The sequence below is a fragment of the Dama dama genome, chromosome 3 (genome assembly GCF_033118175.1).
Source record: "Dama dama isolate Ldn47 chromosome 3, ASM3311817v1, whole genome shotgun sequence".
NCBI classification, from domain to species: domain Eukaryota; kingdom Metazoa; phylum Chordata; class Mammalia; order Artiodactyla; family Cervidae; genus Dama; species Dama dama.
The window spans coordinates 29,466,823-29,485,675 of record NC_083683.1 but is presented as its reverse complement, the minus strand read 5'-3'; the positions used below and the strand labels follow the sequence as shown (position 1 = coordinate 29,485,675).

Here is an 18,853-nt window from a genome sequence, read left to right as displayed (position 1 = left end):
GCCCAGTGTTAATACTATAACAGACAATTCAATTTAGTACTTTTACTCTGGCTTCTCGAGATCATTTTAAATATTTAAAACAACCTAAAATAATTCTTTTAGTCACTGATAGAGCTATTAATTCTTAATATAAATTTCACAGTTTTAAAATTAATCCAACTCTGAACAGATAATCCCTTTCTTTCCAGTATTTCTAGTATTAAACAGATCTTCTCTTATTCTTGATGGTCTAAGTTACTAGTCTGAGTTTTTTAGATAACAACCATCTAACAAAAAAACATAAATAATATGAGCTACCAAAACATACAGGTCAGTCTGTTTCATTTGACAAAATGTATGTTAATCACACTAAATAGTTTTAATGTGCACAATCTAAATTTCAATTTCTAATGAAGGCAAGGTAGATATCTTTTTGCATAATTCCAGAATAGCCTAAATGACACATACGACCACCTAATCCAGAAGAATGAAGCACATATTTTCTTTTTGACTGAAAATATAAATTAAAAAAAAAAAATTCACACACTAGGTGAACAAGAAGGAAGAAAGCAAGATTGGAAAAAAAAGCAGAAATAGAAATAAATTACACTGTTAAGGTTTGTGAGGTTAAAAACAACCCTTCTGATCCAAAAAAAAAAAAAAATTTTTTTAAGATAACAACAAAATTATACTTCCAAATATCTTTTTTTCATATATTGGAGTACAAAGGTGATTTACATTATTAAATCTGTCTTTGGTAGAAAACATTATAAAGTATTAAGGAGTGTGAAAAGTTTATAAATGGAGCTTTGTAGACAAAAGGATAGAGTCACTGCATTTAGATAACACCTTCATCATCAACAGAGTAGTCACTTAAGAATAATAATTTTTGAGAAATACCTGTTGACAAAGATAGATCCATGGGTGGTGAAATTCTGAATAAACTGTAAAATATTGCCATTTTTAAATTAAAAAACAGCTGTCATGGAAGATTACTTCAATTGTCATTAAAATAACATAAAAATTCCTAAGAAACACACGGAAAAGAATAAAACAACAGATGAGAAACAGCTTGACATGTGAGGGGCGTAGAGGGGAAGGGAAGAATAGAATTTTATTGTGGAGAATTATAAAATTAACCTGTGAAACAATACAAAAACGCAAATACTTACAGCTGGACACTTAACATTTCAAATATAAACAATGTTGGAAAATTTATTTAGAAAATGAAATCAACTACTTTTGGAAAAAAGCAATCTCTCATAGCTGGAAATAAAGTAATTTTTTAAAAAACCTTAAAGATTGCAAAGCATTTTCTTGGGCAGTGCTCAGACTGCAGATTTTCATGTATCACTTAACCAAAAAGAAGATAATTTAATTCTCTGACCACATCAAATAGGAAGAAACTAGAATAAAATTCTGCAACAGAAAGGAATATTTCATTCCTCTTCCCATTCTGTTTTGCACTACAAGTACTATGTCTTTTACCTTCCTTATTGGAATGTGAATTTTTGAAGACAGATTATACCTTCTACATCTTCGTATTCACCCATAACACCTAGCACAGTGTTAAGTCTAAGAAGATGCTTAGACTAACACTTAGAAGTAGAGGGAAGCCTGGCATGCTGCAGCCCATGGAGTCGCAAAGAGTCAGATGTGACTGAGTGACTGAACAACAAGCAAGAAGGTGCTAAGTAATTTTTGCAAAAATAAACTAGGTTACAAAAATAGTCAGGCACCCAGAGGTCATAAAGTTTAGAGACAGACCTTAAGAACTATTCTTAAGTCTATCAATGACCACAGCAAGTTCTGAAGAATACTGATCTTGCAGAAGTCATAGAAGAGATGCTCAAGGACTGCCCATCCCTTCCTCTCAAGTATCAATAGAATTAAATTCGCTTTAGTCACTTCTGGTCTTTGTAGCCCAGAGCAGTGATAATTTATACTACTCAGATAAAACATGGGAGCTAATTCTAAAAATCTAAGGTGGTATGTGAATGGCTGGGGTCAATGAATGTGAATCCTTAAGTATCTCTATTTGGGTGACCTCAAACACAATATATCTAGAATTGAATGCATTATTTCCCCAACCAGCTCCCTCAGCTGATTTTACTAATTTTGCTAATGGTAACATTCATTATTATTCTTCAAGATAGTCCCACAATCAATCTCTTGAAATTATCTTTGATTTCCCCACTTCTTTGAACCATATATAAATAACAGTCACCAAGAACTACTGATTTTCTCTGTATAACATATTTTAAAACTACCAGTTCCTTTGTATTCTCATTGCCATCATCTTAAACCAGGCACATCCTTCATCTCTAGACTACCACTAAGGGATCCTAACCAGTGTCCCCATGGATGGATGATTCCAAACATCTCCATGATAGATGTTTGGAATACTGGCTGCAATAGTTTATTCTGACTTTAGCTATGTAAAAATTTGTGAATACTTGGTTTTATGTTCCTACTGTCCATGTTTTACAGTTTTCCACCTTCCCTGTTTGCTTGCACTGTTCTATCTATCTGGAATGCCCATATACTCTTTATCTAACTGTATTAAATTCAACAAACATTTAATGAGAGCCTACTGCGTGGCCCTTACAATACCGGAACGCACAGAAAAGGAGGACTGAAGGAAACACGTCATCACAACACAACACGCTAAGTGCTCTAATGAAGGAAGGAATAAAACAGTACACAAATGACTAGCTCTGTTATAGATTTAGCATAAGTTAAATAGATAATGTTCCAGGAGAGAGTTCCAGGCAAAGGGAGTTACATGAAAAAAATTAGGGAGGGGTACAAGGCATGGCACATTCAGGCAACAAGACAGCAGAAGCATTAGATAAATGGGGGAGAGGGAATGACTGAGAGAAGTGTTGGTAATAGTGTCCCCTTATACTCTGACCCTTCCTCTTTGGTTGAAGACGTATCTTAGAAATCCAGAATTGACATCATATTAGTTTAGTCATCTTCATAATCAAAGGTGACCTGGGAAGTTCATGTGGGAACTCATACTCATGTGGGAAGTTCAATCATTTATTGGCATGACCCAATGATGACTAGGTTATAAGCTTTTTCATCTCAAGATTCAGCTTGGGGACTTCAGTGGTTAAGACTTTACCTTCCAACGCAAGGGTTGCGAGTTCGTTCCCTGTGAAGAGCTAAGATCTCACATGCCTCATGGCCAAAAAATCAAAACATAAGACAAAAGCAATACTGTAACAAATTCAATAAAGATTTTTTAAAAAAAATTCAGTTTGACTCAGGCTTTCATTGTGATCATGGCTTTAACAAGAGGAACTAATAAAATCTGGAGGTAAAAAATTTGTCATTACATTTTGTGCACTAGAAGCAACACTAGATGTCTTTTACCCAGATGATCCATAGTTATTTTTGGTTCTTGGTCTCCTTTGAGAATGTGAAGCAAACTCCTGAATGCATTTTCAGGGGTACACGGAAAGTGCCTGAAGTCCACAAACCAAGAGCCATAATCTTTAGAACTTTGGGGAGCCACATCTTCTATTTTTCTTTTAAGAGAAGCTGCAATTCTAGACTTGTGTGAGTTAGCTAAAAAAAAAATATGTATATATATATATATATATATATATATATAGGTCATTCAAGAGATGTTTATAGCCATATGAGACAGGCTGGCTCTTCTTCTGCCTCAGTTATTGATGCACACCCTAGGTATCTCCTTAGATAAGGAAGTTGATGCTTCCTCATTGCACAACTAAATGCCCTTTGCAAGTTCAGTTCAGTCCAGTTGCTCAGTCATGTCCAGCTCTTTGCGACCCCATGAACCACAGCATACCAGGCCTCCCTGTCCATCACCAACTCCCGGAGTTTACACAAACTCATGTCCACTGAGTCGGTGATGCCATCCAGCCATCTCATCCTCTGTCATCCCCCTCTCCTCCTGCCTTCAATCTTTCCCAGCATCAGGGTCTTTTCAAATGAGTCAGCTCTTCGCATCAGGTGGCCAAAGTACTGGAGTTTCAACTTCAACATCAGTCCTTCCAATGAACACCTTAGGTAGGAAGCATCACTACGAGCAAAGATAGTGGAAGTGATGGAATTCCAGTTGAGCTATTTCAAATCCTAAAAGATGATGCTGTGAAAGTGCTGCACTCAATATGCCAGCAAATTTGGAAAACTCAGCAGTGGCCATAGGACTGGAAAAGATCAGTTTTCATTCAATCCCAAAGAAAGGCAATGCCAAAGAATGCTGAAACTACCACACACTTGCACTCATCCCACACACTAGTAAAGTAATGCTCAAAATTCTCCAAGCCAGGCTTCAGCAATACGTGAACCATGAACTTCCAGATGTTCAAGCTGGTTTTAGAAAAGCCAGAGGAACCAGAGATCAAATTGCCCTGTGCAAGACACACAGCTAATCAGAGTCAGCTATGAACTAGAACCCAGTCTTCTGACTCTCAGCCTATCCACCTCTATGTGAGGAAAGCAAAATATGGAAATGATGGCTAATGTTTATTAAATGCTCACTCAGTTATGTGCTAGGTTTTCACAGGTATCTCATTAACTTCTACACAACCCTTTCAGACAGTAATTATGATTTCCATTTTTCAAATGAAGAAACTGAGGCTCAAAAGCTTTACTAATTCACACAAGATTCTACTCCATCCATGGAATTTTTCAGGCAAGGATACTGGAGTGGGTTGCCATTTCCTTCTCCAGGGGCTCTTCCCAACCCAGGGATGGAACCCAGTCTCCCACACTGCTGGCAGACTCTACCGTCTGTGCTACCAGGGAAGCCCACACAAGATTACACAGCTCTAGAGTAACAGAGAAAGGATTCAAAGCTGTATGTGACAATCACAAAACCCATATTCTGTACATGCTTCTCCTATTTGCTTACACTATCAGCTGAGGTTCCAGCTGGAAAAAAGATAGTAGATAACATCGAAGGTGAAGAGCTTTGTTTTGCAGGAAATGAAGACCCACTAGATGACTTTTGAGTAAAAGAATAACAAGATGAGAACTGTGATTCTGGAAGATCACTGGAAAGCAGTTTAAATGGAGAAGCAATTGAAATAGTCTGAAAGCAAGAACAATTTGGAAGTTATTGCTAAAATTTTGTCACAAGATTGAAAAAGGAGGAAGCTGAACTATTTGCTGTGGGAAGCAGCAGATGCATGAGAAACGGAGGAAGAAGAGCTGGCAGATTATGAGCCTACATAACAAGAAGATTGCTAATGTCATTTATAGAGAACCTTTTTAATCACTGAAGTGAAGAGGTGAAAAAACAAAAAATACATGTAGACCCCATTAGATAGGAAGCCTTCTAGGCAAGGTTTTTTTTTTTAATTCAACTTAAGAATTTAAATCATGATAAAACCATGAAGACAGGATACCACAATAGCATATTTCCAGTGAAAGGTTAATGATTTGATAATTCAAACAAATAATATGAGTATCTAGATAAATGGAAGACACTTAAATTTATTCAGATTGGCTAAATATAATTTGAGTAGGCTGACGGAGAAAACTGCCATAGATAAGAGGACTCTCCATAAACTTTGTTTTACTCAGTTTATTTATACCTGAATTATGATGGAAATCAGAACCTGGGTGACCGGGGGGAGGAGGGTAACCGTTAAAAACTAGAAAATAAATTCAAGTTCTTTTTCTTTTTTTTAAATTCAAGTTCTAAATGGCTCCATCTAAAAGGAACAATCAGAAGTACTTTCTATACATCGACTAAGTTAAAAATGATGACCAATATCCAAACACATTCCCACAGATGTGTTTGCATTTTTGTTCACTCTTAACACACAAATATAGTGGCAACCCAAGAAACTGGGCTGACACTTGCCACTATCGTTTTGTCCTGTGAAATTATGTCCACACTTGAAGTCTCCTAAAAAGATCCAAGAAACATGAAAAGGGAGAACAGAGTTCAGGAAAATACATATGGAGAGTGAAAAGATAAACACAACAGAGTAAAACAGATGACACTAATTATTTCTCTGCTGTTCTCACTTTCTATTTCCAATATGCTTTTGTTTCATGTGTTTCAAATTAAATGTGAGTGTAATTTTAATGCACCATAATCACCACCATCACCACCACCAACAAAAAATACTTAGAATGGCCAAGAAGCAATTTAATCTATTGAGATGCAATAAAAATAATTTAAGGGAAACTTCAATGACATAATCTATCGTAGGCAAAAACTTCCTGTGTCGTTCAGTTCAAATGATAGTAAATTAATTATGCAGATGCTCACCAAAAGGAACCAATTCTAAACATTTATTCAGCACCCATGCCTGGTAAGGATCATGTGAGTGATGACAAGAAGAAACAGGAGATGCTGCATATGGCCTCAAGCAGCCGAAAGAAGAGTCAAGAGAGGCCCTGGAGGCTCAGGCAGAGTCTCGGAGCAGCCCTGGGCTTTGGCAAAGTCACGGAGGCTGGCTTTACAGGCACAGGAACTGTATTTCCTTAAAGCTGAATGGGTTTTCCACAACTGATTCTAAGCAAACTTACAAGAAACTGACTTTATAATTTATTAATTTACAGTAAGAAATACATTTACAACAATAGCCCATATCATTCATTTGAGAGGACACTCTTTCCTAATTTTAGAATTGCAACTAGGGCAGATAAAGCCAGATATTCTTAAAAAATTCTTAATCAAGCTGGGTAGCTGGTTGAGCTGCCTGTGTAGTCTTGATCTATTTCTGTTTCATAAACTGTTTTGGCTATCCTAAATCAGAATACCTCTTCTGTTTTGCTTTTGAAAGATTTCTCTATACTTAGGAAGACCAATTAATTCCTGAAGACCAAAAGATAATTCACTTGAGAATGTTACAGATTTACATATATAATCATTACTTCCAAAAAAGTTTGGTTCCCTTGAAGTGTGTAAAACAAAATCTTAATCCCCAAGATGAAATGTAGAACACTTGTTTATTAGTAAAGTACTTACAAGGTATCACTACTGATTTTTTTTTTCCTGCAGATGGTTAATCTCACCTATATATGTAATAAACTTTAAAAAAATTTAGCCTGAAATGATTCCTGCCTTGATTTTATCCCCAGATTCCCAGGGTATCTTTCTGTAATCTTCAGTGTATTAAATCAAGTACTGTATTTTCACAGAGGGAAAGAATAGTTACTGTTTTCTATCTTCTCAAGTTAAGTTATAAAGCCTATTAGCTGGGATAAGCCATATAAAAACAATGGTGATAAATATAATATCAGAAATAACAGCTATCTAGTTCAGTACCATATTTCCAGAACTGCCTTCGATAACATTCTTTATAGATCTATGCTTCACTTCATTCTTTAAGAATAATTTATTCATCTGTATGCCAGAAACTGTTCAATGTGCTAAGAACACAAAAACAAAGAAGGCAAATGCTGTACTTTTGTTTTTTAATCTAACTGAGACAAAGAAGTCAGTGGACAATGAAAACCACATGACATGTTAATATATGAAATATACAGGTTGCTATAGGAGCATATACATTTCCAGAGGTTCTTGACAATCTATTTTTTTTTCTAAGGAAAGAAAGACCTATTAAATCATCACCATCACAATCATCATTACCACAACCCTCATCATTTATTAGCCACAATTTGTTGAATCCATGCTATATTTCCAGTTCTGTATCAGGAGCCAGATCTCATCATCTTTCATCTTTACTACACCTTTGTAAGACAGGTAATTTTCCTTTGAAAAAGGAAAAAAAATGACAATAGCAATCAGCTGTGACAGAGAGCAACTCATAGCTGGGCTGGCAGTGGCACAGACCACACGCTTCCCTCTTAAACGTGAAAACATGTACAGTACCCCAAGAGCAGACCAAGTCTGCGACCAGGCCAAGTCCACGATCCTGAGCACAGACAGGAACAAAAACATCTGCAAACACAGCAGCTCCCATGGAAGCAGCCCCAGGGAGAAGCTCACGTGCCGAGCAGCAGAGGCCTTGTCCCGACAGGCAGCACCAGCCAGTCACCTCTGTGAGTGAGACACTGTGGAGGCAAGCTCTCCAACTCCCATCAAGCCTTCAGCAGCTGCAACATCTTGACTGTGAAACCATGAGACCCTAAGCTCCATCCGCCAGTCCATCTGCTCCTGAATTGCTGACCCACAGAAACGGTGTGTGAGCCTGTTATCAGCAACAGAAAACATGTAACATTGTGTAATATTAATATAACTATGGATCAATGAGTGTGTACTCTTCCAACTAAAAGAATTATGAGAGGTCATACAATTATTGTGTTTCCCTTAATTATTAGGCTACTTTGTTCTGCTTCTTTGAACATATTGATAATAGCCACCTAAATCCAACATCTGAGGCCAATCAGGGTCGGCTCCCATTAACTTATTTGCCCCACCTGGGGTCACACTTTTTCTTTGCTGAACACAGCTACTTACGGTGAGCACCAGGGCTCACGTGCAATCACTGTTTTGAGCAGGACTCACACTTTTTCTCTGCGCAGAGCAGTTTTTGGTTGAAAAGCATCATTGTGGGTAACTTACTGCAGGGGATCTGTTTTATTTCCCTAAGGATTCGGATGCTGTACTGAGAGAAGTGAACTTGCTTGGCCCCACGCTGAAATCTGTCTGCCCTTCCCCATGCAGCAGCCAGCGTCTCTGCGCAGCTGCTGATTCACAGCACCCTCTCCCCAGCATATCCCGGGCCTGCCCAGTTCAGCAGCAGATAAAGACTTGAGTACACGTGACAGTCAGATTGGGGGTGTTGGGGGGGGGGGGCAGTTTCAATCTCTCTGTGGTTAAGTTTGCTCCCAAGGCAACCCAGCCCAAGTTTCCAGTCATCCCACCAGCCCCGAATTCTGCCCTTTGATACAGGAATTCAAACAGGCTTTCGCTTTTTGCTACCCAAGCTGTGTACACTTTGGGGAACACACTCTGTCGAAGTTGCAGCAAGCCTACACATCTCCCCGGGAGCTCTGTCTTTCCAAGGGTCACCATCCCCCTAGCTTTGGCAGCGTTTTTGTGGGACTCTCTGGGTTGGTGTGTGGGTGGGTGGGTGCAGTCTGGTGATTCAGGTTTCCATTCATATCTTAGATCTCAGTCCTTCTGTGGCCCTCCTTCCAGAAGGCACTTCTTCAATTCCCATCTGCTCTGATCTGAACTCTGTCATGACGATCTTGGGCTGGGAAGGATGTCATTTTCCATTGACAACCCGCAAGAAAGTCATGAATTCAACAGTTCTTCCCAATCAGTAGCAATCTCTCAAGACAAACTCTTCTCATATTTCTGTCCCTGTTTGGTCATCTTCTAGAGACTTCCAAAGGTTGTCTTTAATAATCTAGTCAGTGTTTGTCATGGCTATCTGCTGGAGAAACTGCCTGATCTCTTCAACTGGCCATTATCCGAAGTCCATCCTGGACTATTTTAATAGCCTTCCGGCTTGTCTTCCTGCTTCCACCCGCACCTCCTCCACACTGAAACTAGCTCCTAGAAAAGTACTGGCGCAGAGCAGGCACTAAGTAAATGTTCCCTGAATGAATGAATGAACGAACTTCCCTGAGATAACAGAGCTGGTAGAACTGGAATCTGTACCCTGTCTGACTAAACAGTCTAAAAATTTAACAGCTAAATTACACCCTACAGGGTGGCTAACAATTCTTTAGTAAGATATAAATCTGGTCAAAGAGCCATAAATGTACTTCTTTGTCACAAACAATAAATCTCATAAAACAATGGAGAGAATGTCCATCTTTTCACAATCTTTACACAAAAATTAATATTATTTTACAAACATACATTATAAAAATCATTTTTAATACTAGAGGCAGCTGACCATTTGTAGAATTGACTATCTTAAATAAAAAAATGTAACAGTGTAAGATACATTTCAAAAGTGAATATCCTGATCTAGAGTCTATTATTGTTGAATAGACTTAAAACTCAACATTCAAAACATGAAGCTCACGGCATCCAGTCCCATCAAATAGATGGGCGAAAATGGAAATGGTGACAGACTTTATTTTTTGGGGCTCCAAAATCACAGCAGATGGTGACGGCAGCCATGAAATTAAAAGACCCTTTTGCTCCTTGGAAGGAAAGCTATGACAAACCTAGACAATATATTAAAAAGCAGAGACATCACTTTGCCCACAAAGGTCCCTGAACAGTCAAGGCTATGGTCTTCCCAGTGATCATACACAGTTGTGAGAGCTGGACCCCAAAGAAGGCAGAGCGCCAAAGAATTGATGCCTTCCAACTGTGGTGCTAGATAAGGCTCTTCAGAGTCCCTTGGAGCGCAAGGAGATCAAACCAGTCAATCTTAAAGGAAATCAACCCTGAATACTCATTGGAAGGACTGATGCTGAAGCGGAAGCTCCAAGACTTTGGCCATCTTATGCAAAGAGCTGACTCATTGGAAAAGACCCTGATGCTGGGAAAGACTGAAGGCGGTAGGCCAGGGCAGAGGGTGAGACGGTTTGATGGCATCACCAATGCAAGGATCATGAACTTGGGCAAACTTCAGGGGGCGGTGAGGGACAGGGAGGCCTGGTGTGCAGCAGTCCATTAGGGTCTCAAAGAGTCGGACACCACTGGGTGACTTCACACTTTCTTCTTGGTCATAATCACCATTTGAAATGATCTTAATCAAGAATCCAAAAGACTCACGGTTCAGTTTCAGTTCAGTCGCTCAGTCGTGTCAGACTCTTTGCGACCCCATGAACCGCAGCACGCCAGGCCTCCCTGTCCATCACCAACTCCCGGAGTCCAACCAAACTCATGCCCATTGAGTTGGTGACGCCATTCAACCATCTCTTCCTCTTTTGTCCCTTTCTCTTCCTGCCCCCAAGACCAGCATCAGGGTCTTTTCCAATGAGTCAGCTCTTCACATCAGGTGGCCCAAATATTGGAGTTCCAGCTTCAACATCAGTCCTTTCAATGAACACCCAGGACTGATCTCCTTTAGGATGGACTGGTTGGATCTCCTTGCAGTCCAAGGGACTCTCAAGAGTTTTCTCCAATACCACAGTTCAAAAGCATCAATTCTTTGGCGCTCAGCTTTCTTTATAGTCCAACTCTCACATCCATACATGACCACTGGAAAAACCAGAGCCTTGACTAGACGGACATCTGTTGGCAAAGTAATGTCTCTGTTCATCACGTTAGGTGATGACATCTTCTGCTGTGTTTTCACACGGAATCTGTAAGCACTGTTCCGCGTTTCCCTCCAATCAAAAGAATTACTGTTGAATTACTAAAGAAAGGTCCTAGCACTGTTTCTTGTTCTTTTTAAATTGTGGAAATACAAAAGCACCCGGGGAAGACTAGAGGTCCGACAGGCGAGTCCAGGCGCCACGGTACCACGAGGCGGGAAAGCGGCTGCGCTCCTCCCCACGCAGCAATCCGCCAGGGCCCGCTCCCCGCCCGCACAGGCGTCTGCTCGACTTCCGCGACCCGGCACGCCACCCAGGGCCCGGGGTCTCTCCCCGCCTTCGGGCCCGCCCCTCCCACCCGCCATTCACCTGACATTCTCCCGGCTTCCTCTAGGGGGCACGCCTCTGACGCCGCCGCGGACGTCCTGAGCGCCGACAGCACCGTCTCTGGGGGCAAGTCAACCAGTTTCTGCCACACAGACTCCGTGTAGAAGTCCACCGTATGTGCATTAGAAATGGGCAGGGCTTCCCTCAGGAACCGCAGCAGCTTCTGCAACTTGGCACGTAACGAGGACAGGTCCTGGGTCACCGGGAGCTGGCCAGAAGCAGCCATGACGCCCCACCCTCCCGGACTGTAGGTGGCGCAAACGTGGCCGCGAGGCAAGGGCTCGGTGGGAAGCAGGAAAGGCCGGATAAGTAGAACTCAGATGTGGCTTTTGGGGTAGGCGGATGGATTGCTTCTGCCTGATGACGTATTTTGACTGAGTCCGTCGTGTTTTTCCTGCGCCTTGGTTGGTGTGCCATGGCGCCCGTGTGGCCGGCACGAAGGGGGCGGACAGGGAGTTTGGGGACGCCTGGAGGAATTTCACAGGTTGAATTCAGAAATAAGAATGTGAAACGGAAAACGTGGCGACCTAATCATCTGCAAGCCTTTTCGGGGAGCGTTCGAGAAGGTATGTATGTAAGAAGGCAGCCTTTTACAAGTTCTCGGCCCTGCGAAATCTTCGGATACGCCATCCTCCCAAGCTGGGAAGGATTTAGGAACCAGACCCGGCACTACTTGGAGCCAGGCTTCAGGTTCGCTGAAGCCGTGGGGTTTTCAGAGCTCTGGATGAGAAAGCAAGGAAGTGTTGCTCACTCTAAATCTTTAAACATTTTTCTCGACTTAACGCTCATTTTTTAAATATCAGAACTCTTTCCTTTACATTTTCCCCATGAAACCTGCATGTATTACAGTAAAGACTAGAAAGCAAGCCAGAAATTTACCGATTCGCACCCTTACTAATTAAAAATATCACAGAACTGTTTATTTTTCTCTTGCTATCTTTATTACTTTTCTTTAGTTTGTATTTTTCGTCTTATTTTGCCGTAAGTACCCTTAAATCCCATATAGAATACGTAAATCTTAAATAAGTACAGTTTTCTGATAATTGCTGTTGAGAAAGTCATACAGTACCATCTAACCTGGTTAATGTTGAATTACTTTTAAAAAATCAGTCATAGGGTAGTTTTCTAAGGTAAAATAATAGATGTGAAGTGAAGTGCAAGTCTCTCAGTCATGTCTGACTCTGCGACCCCATGGACTGTAGCCTGACAGGCTCTTCAGTCCATGGAATTCTCCAGTCCAGAATACTGGAGTGGGTTGTTAACTCAATTGTGTCTGACTTTTTGCGACCTCATGGACTGCAGCGCCCCGGGCTTCCCTGTCCTTCACCATCTCCACGAACTTGCTCAAACTTGGTGATGCCATCCTGCCATCTTGTTCTCTGTCGTCCCCTTTTTAATATTTCCCAGCATCAGGGTCTTTTCTGTGAGTCAACTCTTCACAGCAGGTGGCCAGAGTATTGGAGCTTCAGCTTCAATGTCAGTCCTTCCAATGAATATTCAGGGTTCTGTTTCTTTAGGGTTGACTGGTTTAATACCCTTGCAATCCAGAGGATGCTGAAGAGTCTTCTCCAACACCATAGGTGTTCAAAAGCATCACTTCTTCAACCGCAGCCTTCTTTATGGTCCAACTCTCACATCCGTACATGACTACTGGAAAAACGATAGCTTTCACTAGATGGACCTTTGTCCGCAAAGTAATGTCTCTGCCTTTTAGTATGCTGTCTGGGTTTGTCATAGCTTTTCTTCCAAGGAGTAAGCGTCTTTTAATTCCCTTTCAGTTTCATGGCTGCAGTCACTATCTGCAGTGATTTTGGAGCCCAAGAAAATAAAGCCTGTCACTGTTTTCCGTTGTTCCCCATCTATTTGCCATGAAGTGATGGGGCCGGATACCATGATCTTAATTTTTTGAATGTTGAATCTTCAGCCAGCCTTTTCACTCTCCTCTTTTCCCTTCATCAAGAGGCTCTTTAGTTCCTCTTTGCTTTTTGCCCTAAGGGTGATGTCATCTGCATATCTGAGATTATTGATATTTCTCCTGGCAATCTCGATTCCAGCTTGTGCTTCCTCCAGCCCAGCATTTCATGTGATGTACTCTGCATATAAGTTAAATAAGCAGGGTGACGATGTACATAATTGACATACTTCTTTCCCAATTTGGAAACAGTCCATTTTTCCATGTCCAGTTCTAACTTGCTTCTTGATCTGCATACAGGTTTGTCAGGAGGCAGGTAAGGTAGTCTGGTATTCCCATCTTTTGAAGAATTTTCCAGTTGTGATCCACACAGCCAAAGGCTTTAGTGTTGTCAATGAAGCAGAAGTAGATGTTTTTCTGGAATTATCTTGCTTCTTCTCTGATCCAGTGATGTTGGCAATTTGATCTGTGGTTCCTTTGCCTTTTCTGAGTCCAACTTGAACAATCTGGGAGTTCTCGGTTCAGATACTGTCGAATAGAAGTGAGGGTTCCCCTCCCCCACTTCGGTATTTATTGAAGACCTAGATTAAGTGTTGAGATGAATTAATGCATCTGTTTAATTTATGAGTACAATAAATTGGAGTTGTGCAACACTCTAGTTGTTTTTCCTTCTTTGAGAGTCTCACTTGAGTTCTTCTCAACTTCTGTTAGTCTTTTTGTAAAGGACCAAGATACTATTTATTCCAGTAGCTTGAACTTCTTTTCTTGAAATAACATTTTAAAGCAAAACATAATGAAATCTAGCATCTGAACATGATGGTGTAAAAAGTTTTCTGTTTTAAATTAACAACTGCATTTTTCATGCAGTGTTTTCTTAGAAAGTAATTCAAGACTGATGTATTCTTCAACAGGACAAGGCTTTGCATTTCAAAGAAAACTCAAGATTCAGCAAACTTATAAGAAATTACTCCGGAGGGAAAAGAAGTCTCAAACACCAAGTGAATCCCCCTTCACAGATTGGTATCCTGATCATCTGAAACATCTTTATTTAGCTGAAGAGGAAAGACTCAGGAAGCAGCTTAGAAAAGCTAACCAGCCTCTGTTAGAAGAACAAGTTGATCAGCCTTTGCCAGAAGACCACGGTAGCAATGATCAGGCTTTGTCTGAAGAACACTGTAGCATTGAGCAGCCTCAGCCAGAAGAACAGTGTAGCATAAGAATAAAGTAGGTATTACAATCTTTTGAAATTCTTTTTTGTGGATGTAAGTAGCATTTTGTGAAAGAGATTGTAGAACAGTTTCTATAGTAATGGGAATTTGCCGTAGGGCATTTCAGAAGTCAAAAGTGATTATGTGAAAATATTTTCATGGAGGCTTTTTTGTTAACTTAAATGATTGAGTTATGTTAGGTAAGCTTAATAAACAATGGAATGAAATTAAGAGATCTGGGTTTTAGATTTAAGCCTCTCAAGTACATTTATTTGGACCATGGTTAACACTTGCTATTTATGTTTTTAAAAATCTAGCTTTTGAGAGGCATTATAGTGTAGTGCATCATAGATTCTGGAGTTGGCTTTAATATGTTGGTGTCCAGTGTCCTCTTCTTTAAAATGGGAATAATAATAGTAAGTACGTGATTTACAGCTACCATGTTGCACACCCTAGGATGGATTATTTATAGACTATGATATCCCTGACCTATCTCATGATGTTGTGATGATTAAATGACTTCATTTATATATGGTCCTTAAAAAGGCATTTGGTACATGGGAAGTGGTATATGACTGTTAATTGCTCCTAATACTACTACTACAATTGTTAATTTGGATTTTTTTCCCCCAGAGAACATAGACTTGATTGCAATTAAACAAATGAAATGGAATAGAGACAAGTTGGTCAGAAAACTTTGGGGTTAAAGTTCATGTACACCCATAACGTCCTTCATAACATCCTTCAATTTAATGCCTTTGCAGTCTGTCATTTCTACCATTCATATGCTGGTTTACTCTTTTAAACATTTTAGGACCTTTCAGAACTTTCTGTATTTTCCCTGGTTGAACTATTTCTCCAAGACTACATTTATCACCTTCTATATCTTGAAAAGGGCTTCCCTGGTAGCTCAGACGGTAAAGCGTCTGCCTACAATGCGGGAGACCGGGGTTCGATCCCTGGGTCAGGAAGATCCCCTGGAGAAGGAAATGGCAACCCACTCCAGTATTCTTGCCTGGAAAATACCATGGACTGAAGATCTGGTAGGCTACAGTCCATGGGGTCACAAAGAGTTGGAATCGACTGAGCGACTTCACTCACTCACTCATATCTTGAAAGGTATAACAAAAATTGTAATGTTATCTGGACGTCTTACTAGCGAGATTTAATGTCTTTCTTTCAATGTCTCTCCCCCTGCTTTAAGTTGAATTAGTGAAATTTGACTAATAAGTACTGTATTTAATGTAATTTTGTCATAATTTTGGTTATATTATTTTTAATACTTATGATTTGTTTTCATTTATCTTGCGAAGCTCCATTAATATTCCAAAGAAAAATAAAAAGAAAACATCAAATCAAAAAGCGCAGGAAGAATATGAGCAGATACAAGCCAAGCGAGCTGCTAAGAAACAAGTAAGATCCATCTTAAAACATTTAGATTCATTTTTCTTTATCCTAAGTGTATATGTAAGCTTATCTTCTAAATATGGGGCCCATAGTATGCCCATCTGTAAATATTTACTGGGTAAATGAATAATCTGAGAGGAGCTGGAGAATTTCAACATTCTGATTCCTCCATTGTTTATATTACCCTTGAGAGGTGATAGTAATAGTCATTTTTTAACAATTGCCTGAAGAGATTATACATAATAAAATTTGAGAACTACTAAAATATATAGATTTTTATAAATTTACGTGAAAGCAAGTAGAAGTCAGAGGGAGGTATTAGAATAAAATAATATTGTAAAGAGTTTTTCTTGCTCATTAAAAACCCTACTAGATTAACTTAGCAGTAAGTTACCATGCTTTGTTATCATTCATAAACCCACAATTATAATAGCTTTTTAAAAATGAGTAGAACAAAGCCATGTGCAGCTTCAGCAAAATTGTTTATCTGTGGTTAATTCATATTTCTTACATTAAAGCTCTATTAATCTGTCACATTAAAAAGGTTAGCACGTCAGTCAAAAAGACCCCCAAGTTGGTGCTGACATATAATTTCTTGTATGTGTTAGTTTTACAGATTGTGTAATTAAGAAATCTGGAGGTTTAACATGTAAAATTTATTTGATTATTTTTAAACTGATGGCAGACTAGAGTGAAGTAGGAATATTTCTCCATGGAAAAACTAAACCTCTGTTTCATAGACTGTTACAGTATACTTTGCTTTTTAAACCAACCTTCTGATACTGCCATCTTTATAAATAGTATATCAGATGAAATAAGAGCCATTATACTGTAAAACATATAACATTAAAAAAAATTCTGTTACATATTAAAATATATTGATATATATAATTATGTAATGTATGTGAAAGCACTTTGTTAATTATGTCGTCATACAAATGTAAGGCTGTCATATGGAAGCTATATGTGTTACAGGGGAAGTTGAAAAACTGCACATATTGTATTATTTCAAGAACTTTTATATATAAGAATATAGTATTTTAAGTAGTACTTTTCAGATCTATATAACTTTGAGTTATTTTTCTTTAAGTGCAAATGAATTTAAGTGTTGATCTTAGCAAATCAGATGAACATGATAATTCTTAAATAATCAAACTCATAATATCTAGCACAATATTTTACATATATACAGTGTACAGTCAGTAAGTACTTCTTGAATTGAAATACTTCTTGAATTAAATCTGTCAGATGGCAAATTTAAAAGAATGCCAGATATTCTAGAAATGATTTCAGTAAAGTCACTTCTGACTCTTTAGTGGATCTAATTAAATGATGCAATTATTAAATGTGCCTTCTCTCTTTGTGCTTTGATTTTATTCATATGTAAAATTAAAATTGTTAAGTAATGTTGCATTATGCTATGCTGTAGCACATATGATCGTGTAAAGGTAGAGAGTACACTCCTGTGATTACTAGTGGCATTTCACATTTTGAAAAATTAGGACAGGCCTTGAAGTGTTTGCGTGGTGATAGCTATCTCAACAGAATTGTGAACAATATCTACTGTTTGTCACTAATGAAAATTACATACATTAATAATTTCAGGAATTTGAGAGGAGAAAACAAGAGAGAGAAGAAGCTCAAAGGCTCTACAAGAAGAAGAAAATGGAAGTGTTCAAAATACTGAGCAAAAAGACTAAAAAGGGCCAACCAAACTTGAATTTACAAATGGAGTATCTTCTAAAAAAAATACAAGAAAAAAATTAAGTCAGTTGTTGCCTGACTAATCAGCCGTTAAATTATATGCTTGCTATTGAGTTCTTTTGTATATGGAGTGTCCCTCCTAACATGTAACTAAATTTGTCAACATAAACTAAATGGCTAAGCTATATTAAATATAAGATGTCCAAATATTTTTGTTTTTATAAAAGAAAATTTTCTATATATGCTCTACATTATGTATGATTTGATTTTTATTTATTTGCCACTGTAGGAAGGTTGCCCTTAAGAACTGAAAGAACCTGCTATTTGCACGACAAGTTCAAGCATGTAATAATTTTGTACTGTATGAAATTCAGATGAAATAAAGTTTTGAAAGTAAGGGAGAAAAGCTTTCAACAGATCATTTCAATAAATGTTTAAGTTTAGCAGTGAACTGTTAGAGTTCTAAAATTCTATAATTATGGAATCCTGAAGGAGGCAGAGACCCCCCCCTTGAACTTTGTTTTATCTTCAGTACATTTTATAGGGGTTTGATCCTATACACCATATTTTATATATATATATATATGTATATTCTATACACCATATTATATTCTATGCACCACATTATAGTGTGGTCTTCATAAAGCACAGTTTGATATTTATAATCATTCCCTTAAGTGGAAGTAATGGATTGGCCCAAAAAGTTTCTTTGGGCTTTCCTATAACTTACAGAAAAACCAGAATGAACTTTTTTGCCAACTCACTGCATAGTATAGTATTTTTTGAAGGGTGATGGCAACCTAGCAGTGTCAGAGCAGGTCTTAAGCTTTCCAGATCCTATGGGACCATATCATTTAAGAACACGTTACAGGACCTACCAGTGCTGTGTCTGTTGGTACCTTTGTGAACCAAGGGAACGTACTTCAGTGCTGCTTCTCCTGTTTCCTTGAAATCACTGCAAAATCAGATAGTTATCAACATTATAAACGAACTGCAATAATCATAAAACATTGCATAGTAAATGTTATCCTTTATAAGTGGTAACAGGTGCACCTCAATGTTGCTTTAAGGTTTTGGTAACTCTACTGATGATTCTGCATTTAAAAGTGCAATAGGAGATGCTGAG

At 38.7% G+C, this 18,853-nt stretch overlaps 2 protein-coding genes across 5 annotated transcripts in view; one reads left to right on the top strand and one right to left on the bottom strand.

Annotated features, from left to right (window-relative positions):
* Positions 1-11,722, bottom strand: part of METTL25 (methyltransferase like 25) — a 121,553-nt gene extending 109,831 nt beyond the window's left edge. For all 4 annotated transcript variants that reach the window (XM_061125298.1, XM_061125280.1, XM_061125289.1 and 1 more), the window contains exon 1: positions 11,479-11,722. In XM_061125298.1, the coding sequence (XP_060981281.1) occupies positions 11,479-11,722 (244 nt within the window). The remainder of the gene's footprint in view (positions 1-11,478) is intronic.
* Positions 11,723-11,737: 15 nt separating this feature from the next.
* Positions 11,738-18,134, top strand: CCDC59 (coiled-coil domain containing 59). Its single transcript, XM_061125317.1, has 4 exons — positions 11,738-12,062; positions 14,320-14,632; positions 15,930-16,029; positions 17,629-18,134. Exons 1-4 carry the CDS (start codon positions 11,912-11,914, stop codon positions 17,788-17,790), a joined length of 726 nt encoding a protein of 241 aa, XP_060981300.1. The 5' UTR covers positions 11,738-11,911; the 3' UTR covers positions 17,791-18,134.
* The last annotated feature ends 719 nt before the right edge of the window (positions 18,135-18,853 follow it).